The sequence below is a fragment of the Apostichopus japonicus genome, chromosome 21 (assembly GCF_037975245.1).
Source record: "Apostichopus japonicus isolate 1M-3 chromosome 21, ASM3797524v1, whole genome shotgun sequence".
Taxonomy (NCBI): domain Eukaryota; kingdom Metazoa; phylum Echinodermata; class Holothuroidea; order Aspidochirotida; family Stichopodidae; genus Apostichopus; species Apostichopus japonicus.
In genome coordinates, this window is record NC_092581.1 from 17580153 (window position 1) to 17594837 (window position 14685).

The following is a 14685-nucleotide window of genomic DNA, read 5'->3' on the forward strand; positions in this document are numbered from 1 at the left end:
GAAGACCACTTTTTCCAGATACCGAATTTGTAAATAGATGGTAAAATATTTATAGATTTCCTAAAATGTTTTATGATGCAGATCTTGATTTCAAAATTATGCATAATATCTTGTATACCAAATCAGAAAACTATATAAATTTTCTATCATCGACTCACCTAATTGTGTTTTATGTAGAACAGCCAGCGAGTCATTAAGCCACCCTGTTTATCGACAATGTGAACTTCATCGTTACTAAACTGGGGAAAGTTTACAAGGCCAACGACCTAAGACAGTGGCGTATTGCTACTCTGCTTGGAACCGGGCTTAACCGTAAGAATTTCGAGGGAAATTTAATCGATTACATCTTCAGGCGCGTATCCAGGATTTTCTAACCCGGGGGGCGCGAATTACTATCTAAGCGGAGCGCCACCATCGGTTGGCGCGCAGCGTACAAGAAAATTTCTGGTTTTGATACCCCCCCAGATCACCGGAAATAGCACTTCTCGGGCTTGAAAATGAGCAACCAGATGTACACTTTTGCCTGAGAACCAAGTGTTTCCCAAAAGTTTTTTCCATCCATAACCTTTTTGAAGATTGTCACCAGTCACACATCATGTTCGACCGCGTCCCATATCCTGTGGATCATTGCTTTTGTAGGTGATTCTACGTCACGGCCCACAATATCCGAAAGCCCCACTTTTCAAGGTTTTAAGCCCATTATTTGTTGATAATTTGAAAATTCAGATTTCTCGTGAATAAAATCACTTGAAAACATACCCATAATGTTGCAGAAAATTCAATCTATGGACAAGCAATATAGAAAAACCTCCTTGAACCCCTAACAGACAGGTCAAAGTTGCACGAGTAGAGGAAAGTATGATGAAGAATGTTGGTGAGGAAATTTTGGAAAATTCAGACAGAGTTAATTTCTTGGTGTAGAAATATTGCAACCTGTTATAATGGCTATTATAAAACTTGGTTGAAGGAAACGAAAAATAGCAGATATTTCCGATATCAGGTATATCGAAACCGAACACTACACACATAGGCGTAGGTCCCGTAGGAGGCGGTGGCTGCAGCCCCCCTCCCCCCCCCCCCGCAACCAAATTTTTCCCCATCTTTTTCGGGCACCTACTGAAAGAAAAATAAATAGCAATGAATATCGGGCACCTACTGAAAGAAAAATAAATAGCAATGAATAGCTTAAAAATGATCTCCTTGGTAATTAAAATAAAGTTGTAAGCTTGGCCGACATTACTACTGTAAAAGAGAGTTTTGACATAAATGGATCTGTATGATTTTTCTCCATCTACATAAGACATTTGGTTGTTTACATAGCATCGGTATACTGTGCAACTTTGACGGACCGTGCGGTACACGATGCCATGCACTGTAATGACCGATGCTTGCTTATATGATATTGGCATTGATATGTTGAACGCGCGCGAATTTTGGCTTTTTTTTCGGGCAAGTCATTACAGCCCCCAAATCCAATTGGGCTCCTACGCCTTTAACTACACACATAGACAGTTTTTGAGGCTGTTCATCGCGGAACATGCATTTCAATGCTCACTGATATGATGTTATATCTGCTCTTTGCTTTACAAATTCGAACAGGCGTGTAGCGAGTAATTGCCAAGGGAGGGGCGAAGCCTGTAGGCAAACTATCTAAGCGAAGCGCCACCATGAGTTGGCGCGAAGCGTACAAGAAAAGTTTTGGCCGAAAATGCCTCCCAGATCGCTGGAAATGACACTTCCCAGGCCTTGTAAGTTGCATCTAAGCATTGTCTATTTTGAAATTACTATAGCGATGTCATAAAGAAAATTTGCTCGGGGGGGGGGGGCGGTCGCCCCCTTCCCGAAATGCGTCATGTACCCCGACGACTCGGTCGAGTTCAAGACCAGCCACAGTTGGTTCCATATAGCACAATTGTACAATTGTGGCGTCCATACACACACACGCGTTATGATAGACCATAGTATTTATATAGATACATTAGTGAGAGAGGAAAAATGGAAACGTCAAAAATGGAGTTGTCAGTGTAAGGGGTAAGGTGAGGCGCACACCCCCTCCGTAATCCTTGATCTGTCACTGGCTACCCTGTGTATATTATAGGGATCAGCGCTTTAACTATGACTGTTCCTCTTTCTCTTCCCGAGGTCTTGGCTATCTTCTACTCCCTCCTTTTTTCCTTTTTCTCTCTTTTTTCTTTTTCTTTTCCCTTCCTTCCTCTCCTCCTTTTCTTTTCCCCCCCTCCTTTTCCCTTTTTTCTTCTCTTTTTTTCTCTCCTCTTTTCCTTACCCGGGGGGCGCGCGCACCCAACGCCCCCCCCTGGATACGCACCTGATCTTTAACATCTAGTAGCGACACAATTAATAACTACAGCGTCAACTTATTGATTCTTTTTCATGTTTCACTTAAAAAGAAACTGAACACTATTTTCCAGGTATATAGAAAGATTCATCGTACCCAGTTTTTTTTTATATGTTCGGGCAAGAAAATGTTGTAATAAGGTACAGATCCGAGAAGGATTTTAGATACAACTTCGACAGATGACAGCGTTTGGTTTTGATTCAAGGCGTTTTCTACTGACCTGAGCTCTAAATTATCTTTTTTTGTTAATACTTGTATAGTCTACGTTTGTTGTCATTTCTGTGTTAATTACATTTTCAGTAATGCTGGCTCAATGTCGTATTTACTCTATGTTATATTATTAATTCTGTGTCCATTGTCTTTGTTATGTAGCGTCAGAGTTATTTTAATTCTACTTTTAAATCGTTGTATACTACTGTAAGTACTGTTTGAATATGGGTGAGCCAGTAGGCTCATCTTTCAATAAAAGAGAACAAAAGCCCTGTACCCGCAGAGCGAGAGGTATTTTAGCTCCTGGGTTCGATCCCCGGCCACGACAGTTTGCTTTTGCCGTGCTCTTATACGGTTTCTTGCCTTGATTAGGGACTCGAAGTATTAGAAACGAGCACAAGTATACAACAGCTGCCGTGGCGCAGCGGTTGTGCTCTGTACCGGCAGAGCGAAGGGTGTTTTGGCTCCTGGGTTCGATCCCCTGCCACGGCAGTTTGCTTTTGTTTGCTTCACAACGCTTAAAGCACTAACCGCTGCGCCACCGCATCTGTTGAGAAATAATGCTCGTTTCTAACATTTAAGCTTCATAATGAAAGCAACAGGTATAAGAATAGCACAGCCAAAGCAAACTGCCTTCACTGGGGTTCGAACCCGAGAGAAAAAGTTCGTCTTGCTCTTCAGGTGCAGAGCACTAACTACTGCGCCACCGCATCTGTTGAGAAATAATGCTCTTTTCTAATATTTAAGCTTCATAATGAAAGCAGCAGGTATAAGAATAGCACAGCAAGTACAAACTGCTTTCACGAGAACGCCCTCTCATATATAGGCCTTTGAGATTGCTAGTTCCGAAGCATTCCTTAACACATGGTTATTACAACTGTAAACAAGTGTTTGGGTGTTGTAAATACAGGACGCGGAGGATTAATCATGTAAGTCTCATTCCTGACAGTCGGTCAAAGAAAATTTTGTTATAGAATTCTCTACTTTGTTGTAATGACAGTTAACGTCAGAGCAATACGCGAAACGTTTTAAACGAACGACTGAATAAAAGAAATCCTGAAAATTAGTTCGAATATATCATGTAACCAATATAATTATAACCAATATATTATATCCACTACGTTATAACCAATATATCGCGAATACAAGTTAATAACCAATCAGTGACCTCCCATTACCATGCAAACCGTATGTATACAGAATATATTATAGTACAATCATTGTGTTTATCATACTGGGCAGTGACTTAATCCTACTCATAACCAGTTCCGCGATTATGCTTCATTTCTTTAGCTGGATTGCACATTTACAGTATATTATGTAATGAATTTAATGCTTACATTAACAATTGCAAAGAACAGTGTTCAATATTACAGACGAATCATGACATTCTCACCTTCATTGCCTTAACTCAGTTAGTATCAGTGGCGTCGTGCCCATTGGGGCCCGGGGGGCACAGGCCCCCTCCCCCCCCAAAAAAAAAAAAAATTGTCAAAGGTGTCATAAATTTTTGTCATAATTTAAAAAAAAAAAAAAATTCGAAATCGAAAAGTAGACTTAATAGTCAATTGCTCTTTGATGGTCGTTGCGGATTTTCCACACACCTCAAAGACGACAACATATCGGGATTAGTAATGCCATTGCCTTTGAATATGTTTGATACAGTCACAATTAACGTGGAAAATAATCACTTCGTTATCGCACGTTTTACCTTAGGTTTCGCTACTTTCGCTTTTTCTGCCCATGTTTTCAAACGGCATAGCTTTTTCTTCACCCAGTCACCACTTCTCACGGGCATGGGCGGTGATCATGGATCAGCCAACACAAAATGTTTCGATTTCTTAAATTTTGGGCGCTTCTGGGAGACGAGGAATTGGTAAACTGAGGAATAAATAGCGATCACTTCCTTCGAGAATATTTCCCAAAATAAAAAATTGCCGGAAATTTTTATAAGTTTTAGGGGTGTTGCTTACTGCCATAAGGCACGGGAAGTGCCGTTTCCTGCAATCTGAGGGGTCTGCCAGACGAAAAATTTTCTTGTACGCTGCGCGCAAACCTGTGGTGGCGCTCCGCTTAGATAGTCATCACCTGCTCACGGCCCCCCCCCCCAAAAAAAATAAATATATTTTCGCACGACGCCCCTGGTTAGTATTCGAAAAAACAAACTGTCACAGAAATGCTATTTTTAGAATTAGTTCTAGGGTATGGCACGCCGTCAAAGCATATATGCTTTCTTTGAATCTACTCCGATTTTGCCGTGCGCTCTCTTGTAACAGCGTGTGTGAATGGAAGTTGTCTATAAAGGAATAGCTATCCAATGCTTTTATGCTTTTATTATATAAACCATTGACCATAATAGCTGTATAGTAGGATGTTCAATATAACTTCCCCATTGACTAACACCATAGCCTACAGTGTCAAAGATTTTTAGCAAAGAGAACTCATAAGATTTCATCACTGGATTCGAAGCCACCTTACACACCATGGCGTCAAGTTTAAAGTCATCAGGATTGGCCCACAATATGCTAGAAAGTCAAATAATGGTCACCGATACTCAAAATACAACAAGCAATTTACGTTCGCTTGTTATTAGGGCCGAATTTTTGGTTTCTTAGGAAACTTTTTCCACGCCCTATATATCCCGAATAATACGGATTGTCATTACTGCCAGGATTGTATAATTTTTTAAAATCTTTTAGCCATTTTTAAACGTGATATATTTCGGGCCAATATATCAGACTTTTTCAGTAGTTTTCTTCAGGTCAATGGATTCTTGAATCGTATCTGGCATTCTCTTTCCTTTTGTTTCTGGGAGGATGAATACGAGACAGCCAGCCAACAGAGATGAAAAAGAGAAACAGATCATAGGTAGAGATGGCCACGCCCTCTCTAGCACCAGTATCAAAGGCGCGACGACACCTCCAATACGGGCGGCGGCGGAACAAAATCCCACGCACATAGTTCTGAAAGAATTAAAAGCCAATAACATTGAAGATTAATTGACAAGATCCGTGTTAACGAAGTGGTTATATTTATTTATAAAAAAACACCAATATTTGTAATGTCTGCGATTGGGTTTAAACTCCATTAGTCACCCTAACCCCCCCCCCCTCCCTCCCAACATTAACCCACTATTCCCTCCTCGTTATTCATATCATCTTTACAGATCCGTTTCTCAGCTGGGCAAATTATCGCTATACATTTTTCTTTTCTAACTTCATTGGCTTGATTTTAAATGTTCCATTGCTAAAACTGGAGACCATAAATTGAGAAGGAGATGCCTCAATAACAGAGCCCTTCCGCCCCCCCCCCCCCAATCCCCGGTCCACCTACTAAATACATAACCGTACCTTAACGGAGTTGGAAATATCTCAGCACTGTATACATATATATTAGCAAAAGATGCTGATATTGCGAATTTTCCGATCATGGCGACAGCAACTCGAATCGGACCGAGCGCTGCAAATTGATAGAAAAGAAAAATATTCTTTACTGGTTGGTTAGGTTAGTAATGATGTGTTTCATCGGGGAGACTTTCCCTATATATAGTGAGTTTCACATTTGGTATTAGACAATAAGCTTGTCATTGACTAGGTTTATAGACACACTTTGTGGTTATAGTCGTAAACATAGTGATTTAAAGAATTAAGAAGAATGTACGTATATGACCCTCGCTATTTCTAAATTTTCCACAGTCAAAAGTTCACTTGTTAACTTCAGTAGGCATTCATTTGAGTGAGACAGCGTGCATGCATGGGTATGAAGATGGTGGGTTGCGGTTGGGGTTGAGGTTGGGTGTGGATAGAGATCGGGGATAACAAGAGCTGCATATCAGTAACTTGAACATCTATAACAGTAACACATAACTACATTATATTATCGAGAATACCTTACACAGTATAATAATAATAGCTGTAGCTATTTTTACTTCTGAAGCTGATCACGTTCAAAGTGTTCGTTTCATTTATATTCACATATTTCCAATTTCGTTATATGTTTTATATGTCGCAATTAATATATACCCACGTGCAAAAATGGTTGCACAACAAGCGAATCCGGCTAAAAATAAGAAGAACGCTGTGGACCACTTCCTGCCAAATCGATTCATGGCTGGGATACAAACTACGAAGGACAACATCTCTACAACACCGGATAAACAAAACGAGACGTAAATGCTGACCCCGAGACTGGCAGTACCTAACGATAGCCCAAAGTAAATAAAACTTTGAGCGAACCTGCAAGTAAATAAAAAGTAATTAAGAAATTAATACAAAAAAGAAAGTAATTTATTGCGATCTATCAATGGTGGTATTGAACGTGTAATGCAAAACTATATACTAGATACGATTACTTATTTATTTACTTACTTATTTTCTATTTTCATAGTTTTCTTTAATGTTTTTCGAATGGGCAAAGTGATCATTGACCTGTACCCTCGAAATTACAAGCTCGGGATTGACCAGTACCCTCGGAATTATAAGCTCAGGATTGACCAGTATACCCTCGGAATTACAAGCTCGAGATTGGCCAGTACCCTCACCAGGTCGGGATTGACCAGTACCCTCAGAATTACAAGCTCGGGATTGACCAGCACCCTCAGAATTACCAGCTCGGGATTGACCAGTACCCTCGGAATTACAAGCTCAGGATTGACCAGTATACCCTCGGAATTACAAGCTCGAGATTGACCAGTACCCTCAGAATTACAAGTTCGGGATTGGCCAGTACCCTCGGAATCACCAGGTCGGGATTGACCAGTACCCTCAGAATTACAAGCTCGAGATTGACCAGTACCCTCAGAATTACAAGCTCGAGATTTACCAGCACCCTCAGAATTACAAGCTCTGGATTGACCAGTACCCTCAGAATTACCAGCTCGTGATTGACCAGCACCCTCAGAATTACAAGCTCTGGATTGACCAGTACCCTCGGATTTACAAGCTCGGGATTGACCAGTATACCCTCGGAATTACAAGCTCGGGATTGACCAGTACCCTCAGAATTACCAAGTCGGGATTGACCAGTACCCTGGCAGAATTACAAGCTCGGGATTGACCAGTGCCCTCAGAATTACAAGCTCGGGATTGACCAGTGCCCTCAAACTTACAAGCTCGGGATTGACCAGTGCCCTCAGAATTACAAGTTCTGGATTGACCAGTACCCTCAGAATTACAAGCTAGGGATTTACCAGTACCCTCAGAATTACAAGTTCTAGATTGACCAGTACCCTCAGAATTACCAGCCCGGGACTGACCAGCTGTACCCTAAGAATTACAACCTCAGTGCTTTTCTGTAAGTATAGGCTATAGTCAGTCTTCCTTATAGTTGGTAGCGATATCCCTATATGCTCAATATCTTTAGTACAGTGAAAAGCCATGCGCAGTATTTCACATATGCTATGAACGAGGCATCACACTTTGTATAGTTTTTCATTTGATACAAACCCATGAAGCGGCAGAGAACTTGGTATTTCAGCAGAATTCGTCTTTTTGCTGTATAAGATTAATGTAATAGAGCATAGGCCTACCAGTTATACAGTAAACAGAGCAGGTATGCCATCAGGACGGGACTTCTTATCAAGTCTACAAAAGTTGTTCGTCCGGTCTCGCTAGAGTCTTTGTCCTGCAACAGTAAAAAATCAGCAACGAACATTATTTTCACGACTTGTATAAGAAACAAATATTATTTACAATAATCGTTTTGAATTCTATAATATCCTTAGTTGCAATGAGGCAAGATTTTCAGAAATGTTTACTTTATCTTTCAAGTCGTCTTATTGAAGCTAGGTGAGGTGTGGGCTGGGTTGGGGAGGGGGGGGGGGGGTCATTATACCGGTGCTGTGGCCGAGTGGATAAAGGCGGTAGCATTTGAAGCAATGAGGCTTAGCAATCGGGCGGTTCCGAGCTCGATACCCTGTCATAGTAAGGTGGGTTTTTCATCCAAGAGCAATCAACGGTTTTCCCATCTGAAATAACTCACTATATTGAAAAGATTCAAAATTTGAGTTAAAATGTTGAATTGGAAGCCACCCGACGTGTAAGTTGTAATCCATAAGACCTTGCGTGTTTCTCCCACATTTGTGGTCTCTTAAGCGTTGTAAAAATAACTGCTGATTATTATTTCTATTATTATTATTATTATTACCGATGGGAACGTACTGACTGATTTTAACTTATTCGAGAACTTATTGGATCGCGGCGGTTCAAACGTAAAGGCCCAGTCACATCTCACCGGATTGCACGAACGGACAAGAGTACGCGCGAGAAACAGTCATCCGGTTATTTCCGTTGGCAAAAGTTGTCGCGCATGCATCTGGGGGTTTCAGCGTACCGGACGTTCAACGGTGAAAACGGATTACAAACGTACAAGGGACGGACAGCAACGGACGAACAACGGAATAACAACGAACGAACTAACGAACACCAACGGATAGTAATGAATTTACAACGGACAATTAACGGATAAAGAACATACAAAACGTAGGAGTACCGGAAAAGTAACGGACATACCGGACTAGCAACGGAGAAGAAACGGTCTAAAACCTGGGCCTCCGGAGTGCCTCAAAATCAGGGGGCATCCCCATGAAGTTGATGAAAGATTTTGGTCTTCCATTCGCAGCTCCTGCATTAGTTGGTCCATGGAGCTATAAACGAGCTCCATGGTTGGTCATAAAGACTAAACTGCCGTCTTCTGTGTGGACCTAGCCAGGCTCTATAGACCAACATTTAAGCCGAGCACGTCTCTTCCTTCTCTTCTTGACTTATTTATTAGTCTTGATGTTGGCTTCAATGATAAGCATCTGTGCTTTTATAGCTGACAGTGTGTTCTGAAGCTTGAATCTTTCTGAAGGGTCCATGATGTAGGTGTTGACGGTAGAGGTTATAGGAGCAGAATGAGGCGTGGGACGCTTGGAGTGGACAAGGTGGAGGTACGCTGCATCTCCGTTCTATGTCCGTCCGTTATACTTTCCTGGCCTGAGTTCTTCCGTTTCTTCCGTGTAACGTCCGTTACCTATCCGTTCATTGTCAGTTCTATTCCTTTGCACTTCCGTTATTTCTACGTTAGCGTTCGTCGAATATACGGTATAGGTACTGTACTTCTACGTTTCATCCGTTCTTTGTCCGTTAATGATCCGGTGAGCAATAGCAATAACCAGAGACGAACGGAGAAATACAGTATGCCAAACGAATACAGAACGAACAAAACGCATGAGAAACTGATAAAACGGAAGCTTAACGGATTAGTAACGAATAAATAACGGAGACATTTTTCGGTGGATGTCCGTTCCAAGTTTTATGCATGTTCAAAATCGACACCGGACAAACCGGACCCTCCCGGTAATGAAACGTAGACGGACGGAGGAGAACCGCATACTAAACGGATACTAACGTACATCAACGGAGTGCCATATTTTGTCTTCGTTCCCTCTCCGTTATTGCAATCCGGTGAGATGTGACTGGGCTTTAACGAGAATACATGCATAGCTATATATTAACGTCATGTAAGTATATACTGTCTTCTTAAAAAGCTTTTTTTTCCCATCGATTGTGGTAAATATGTTAGAATCTTGGATATTGGAAGTACATGACAAGTGATGTTCACGCATCATTAATGCTCAAGTTTGATTTCAAAATGACGGAGAAAAGTAAAAAATACAAACAAGTTGAAAATTCCTGATTGCGTTTTGAATTTGATATTCAGCAAAGGCTGGGCAACAATTATTTGGAAATCCATGAAAATCATTAAATTGCGCATAAGTTTCGATAATTTGTTGTAAACAGGAAACGAGCAGATTGCCTATAGCGTTGATTATTTTTTACCTTTTTTTGAGTAATAAATGGCTGATATAATAAAACATTAACAAAAAAACCCGATTAATTCAAAATGCATTTCTTTAAGCAAACAGCCATATTCATCAGTAACCATATTTGGGGTAAAAAGTTTTTTTTTACGACAAGAAAGAGAAAGTAAAGAAAAATAATTCCTAACATAACAACCTAGTATAGGCTTCGGTTTCTTTCGTGGCACCTGTATACGCTCCTCGCTTACCCTATAAATAAACCCCAGCCATCTGACGTTCCCCGAAATTCTGTGCCAGAAAGAACTTTTGCCAAAGGCTTCCATTCATTGTATTCCGTAGGTTTTCATGATATTTATATAGTTAAACTTGTAACGCAAGCAGACGATAACACACGTATTGTTATATAGGCCTTTCAATGTGTTCACCGTGCTCATTAACCTGTCTGTTTTCTGTGCGTGTTTTTGTCCCTTCTGTTACTGTACTTGTCATTTAGCCTCTGTAGAAGATCCTGCTAGGATCGACAGGTCAGGCCAACTTACTTTTACACATTATAAAGGCCTTAACAGAACTTCAGATAATTGCTTCGTGTAACGAGTCATTACGAATGCATGACATTAATTCGAAATTAAACAAGAAACATTACGTCATCTTTCACTCTTGAGTAAGTTTCCTCTGTGAGTTCCTTTCCATTCATCTCTGCAATTTTCCGCATGATTTTCTCCGCTGCTTGACGTCTTTTCTTGGTCAGAAGCCATCTTGGTGATTCTGAAATCAACCTGGAGGAAGATAGCAGCTGAATGATTTCGTTTATTGGTTGTATTTTATTTATTGGTATGTATTTATTTGATGGTGACTCTCTCTCCACCTCCACCCACCCCTCTCTCTCTCTTATTTTGAAGCCCTTTCTACAACAACTTCAACTTACGTTCTCGTTTATTCTTTGTTGACATTCACATAATAAGTGTAGCCAACGTCATCAACACGTTTATGTTGCAAGGAAGATGAACCATCGACACCACCCCCTACCCCGCCCTGGTGTATCCCTTCTATTCTACTTACCAAATTCCCGGAATAAGTGTGAAGAATAAAGAAGAGCAAATTCCTATTATCCATCGCCAAGAGGGTATGATGCGAGCTAATCCTGGCAGCAGAAAATACGATAAGACGCATGCGTACCACAGCGCTACACCGAAAAGGACACGTGCTTGTGGGGGTACCAATTCCGTACCTGTTTCATAAAAAGAACATACGGGTTGTGTTGAGAAGACTTAAAAGAAGACATCTCTTTAACATGAAATGTAAGTTACTATGCAGTGAATATTCATGATTGTCATCAATATCGTCAGCAGACGATTGGTTGCATATTCAGTTATTTTATCCTCATTGTATGTATGATTTGAAACATGACGCAACCGTGAGGGCGAATTAGTTGACTTGTGTCCGTTGGTCTCAAGCAAAGTTGAATGTCAGTCAATCAAATTTTCCAGTGAAATAAAAAATATTTGGTCAATAAGGATCCGGGCAGGGGTAGGGGAAGGGGTAGGTTAGGGGATGGATGGAAGTAGGGAGAAACTTTCATCGGTATTCAAAGAAATTAATCTGTCTTTTGTGCTTTTTACACTTTTGACGATTTAATCACTTGTGTTTTGCTTTTATCACAAGGTAAGATCATTTTCCGAGTACACACTTAAAGTGTATGCGTGAGGAGGGCTATGGTAGGGAAATTACAAACCGCTGGTAAAGTTTTCATCCCGCTTACCAACTCTAGTGACACTACCGTGAAGGTATATCAAGTATTCGGTTTGAAATAATTTACCCTTATATTCTCTGTACTTACCGAGTACGAATCCGACTAACAATGACCCGTTAACAGATAAACCAGTGAGAAACTTCAATACGCCATAAATGTAAACATTCGGTGATAATGCTGATAAAATGCCCAGACCTCCAGCAGAAAAAGAACAAAACAGGAGAATGTAATAACGTCCGAATCTACAAGAAACAAAGACAAGTTAAAACATTTTAATGTTAAGTCTACAATGAACTATAGTAACAGCAACTGATTAGTGTATAAAACTATAGTAAACACCAACTGATTAGTGTATAACACTATAGTAACATCAACCGATTAGTGTATAAAACTATATAGTAACAACAACCGATTATTGTAAAAACCTACAGTAACATCAACCGATTAGTGTATACAACTATAGTAACATCAACCGATTAGTGTTCAAACCTATACTAACATCAACTGATTAGTGTTCAAAACTATAGAAACATCAACCGATTAGTGTTTTAAACTATAGTAACATCAACCGAGTATTGTATAAACCTATAGTAACATCAACAGATTAGTGTATAAAACTACAGTAACATCAACTGATTAGTGTATTAACCTATATTTACATCAACCGATTAGTGTATAAAACTATAGTAACATCAACTGATTACTGTATAAACCTAAAGTAACATCAACGGATTAGTGTTCAAAGCTGTAGTAACATCAATTGATTAGTGTTTAAATCTATAGTAACAGCAAATGATTAGTGTATAAACTGTAGTAACAGCAACTGATTAGTGTTAAAACTATAGTAACATCGACCGATTATAGTTTAAATCTATAGTAACAGCAACTGATAAGTGTATAAAAGCTATAGTAACAGCAACTGATTAGTGTTTAAACTTAAAGTAACATCAACCAATTAGTGTTCAAAGCTATGGTAACATCAATTGATTAGTGTTTAAATCTATAGTAACAGCAAAATATTAGTGTATAAACCTATAGTAACATCAATCGATTAGTGTATAAAACTATAGTAACAACAACCGATTATTGTATAAACCTACAGTAACATCAACCGATTAGTGTTCAAAGCTATAGTAACATCAACTGATTAGTGTTCAAACATATAGTAACATCAACTGATTAGTGTTTAAAACTATAGTAACATCAACCAATTAGTGTATAAACCTATATTAAGATCAACCGATTAGTGAATAAAACTACAGTAACATCAACCGATTAGTGTATAAATCTATATTTACATCAAGATGATGATACAAACGTGAATGAAACCTTTCTGAGGTAGTCCACTGTTATCTAATTATTTGATTAAACCAGCTGTTCGACTCGGGTTATTATGTTTAGTCTTCGAAATTAATCATAGAGATTTCGGAGAGTCAGTATTAACGAAATATTCATAGGCGTAAATGAAATTTGGGGGGGGGGGGGGGAGAAAGTGCTGCCTCTCCAACTTTAAAAAGTGAAAGGGCAGTGGCCCTGAGCCTCTGTCCTCCCCCAACACCAAACCGACCCCCCCCCTTCCACTCTTTCTCGAACCCTCAATTTTTATCATACGCTCTCACGTCAACTCGTCACCCCCAGATAGGCATGGTTAATGTGGTTGGTGCTAGTACGAGAAATACGGGTTACAATACTAAAAGTTCTAGTCATCAACAACACGAGTACGATTATCAAAATATTACACTTTTTTTTGGGGGGGGGGGGGTACTATAGTATTACGAATGGAAACATTTTGAGCGTGAGAAACGAATATGTATTTTGCTGAATACGAGTAGAAAGGCATCCGGGCGATTAGAAGTATATGTAACCATACCATAATGTGATTAAGAATATACGGACCCATGCACTGTATACTAGTCTGACATACCTATCTGCAAGTGAGCCATAGATAATACTGCCTCCAAAGTATCCAGCCATATAGATTGATTGTAAAACATTTGGTATGTAGTAATCGTCACATACCAGACTCCACTGAAAGTAAGAAAGTGAGAAAGTTAGAAAGTGAGAAAGTAAGAAAGTTGGAAAGTACAAACATAAGAAAGTAAGAAAGCAAAAAGTAAGAAACTAAAAATCTATACAAATTTCCGCATCCTCACTTCTTATATTTTGCTCCTGTTCGTTGTAATATTTCTGTTGTAATTGTGGGATTCTTGTAGTGTTTCTGTAAATGTTTGGTTCGAATTTTTCTTATCATATTTGCTGGTTTTCTATCCGCCACGTCGATCGTTATTTATACTGCATGGTAATGCTCAACTTCATTTTTATGTAATTATTTGCTATTTTTGAATGGATATACGTTATTTTTCTATTAATGTTATAGTTGAAGTAAACGGAAGATAATACTAAAGGAAACACGTATACAAAACTATGATCTCCTTATAAAAGGGAGATACAATTAGCCATGTTTTAGCAATTAATTAATAGGAAAAAGCAAAACGCAATTATCTTGTCTTAAATATTATTTAGGATTAAATCTGTGATACAACAATAAACTACGCACGACGAGAGAAC

The 14685-nt window shown here is 39.5% G+C and overlaps 2 protein-coding genes and 1 long non-coding RNA gene across 7 annotated transcripts in view; 2 read left to right on the plus strand and 1 right to left on the minus strand.

Moving 5' to 3' along the window:
* Nucleotides 1-11463, plus strand: part of LOC139962591 (uncharacterized) — a 25500-nt gene extending 14037 nt beyond the window's left edge. The window contains exons 2-3 of the long non-coding RNA XR_011791275.1: nucleotides 6953-7858; nucleotides 11330-11463. This is a non-coding gene — a long non-coding RNA (uncharacterized lncRNA). The remainder of the gene's footprint in view (nucleotides 1-6952; nucleotides 7859-11329) is intronic.
* LOC139962579 (solute carrier family 22 member 1-like) overlaps nucleotides 1796-14685 on the minus strand; it is a 27829-nt gene continuing 14939 nt past the window's right edge. For 3 of the 5 annotated variants that reach the window (XM_071962703.1, XM_071962702.1, XM_071962704.1), the window contains exons 3-10: nucleotides 14042-14145; nucleotides 12205-12359; nucleotides 11427-11595; nucleotides 11011-11143; nucleotides 8094-8188; nucleotides 6593-6801; nucleotides 5917-6025; nucleotides 1796-5529 (exon numbers count right to left, since the gene is read on the minus strand). In XM_071962703.1, coding sequence (XP_071818804.1) covers nucleotides 5301-5529; nucleotides 5917-6025; nucleotides 6593-6801; nucleotides 8094-8188; nucleotides 11011-11143; nucleotides 11427-11595; nucleotides 12205-12359; nucleotides 14042-14145 — 1203 coding nt within the window. In that variant the 3' untranslated portion in view covers nucleotides 1796-5300. The remainder of the gene's footprint in view (nucleotides 5530-5916; nucleotides 6026-6592; nucleotides 6802-8093; nucleotides 8189-11010; nucleotides 11144-11426; nucleotides 11596-12204; nucleotides 12360-14041; nucleotides 14146-14685) is intronic. The other 2 variants (XM_071962706.1, XM_071962705.1) reach the window with 2 other exon arrangements.
* The window catches only part of LOC139962576 (organic cation transporter protein-like), a 56715-nt gene continuing 53601 nt past the window's right edge, over nucleotides 11572-14685 (plus strand). Inside the window, exon 1 of the mRNA XM_071962698.1 lies at nucleotides 11572-11665. The gene's annotated coding sequence lies outside the window, so the exon portion shown is untranslated. The remainder of the gene's footprint in view (nucleotides 11666-14685) is intronic.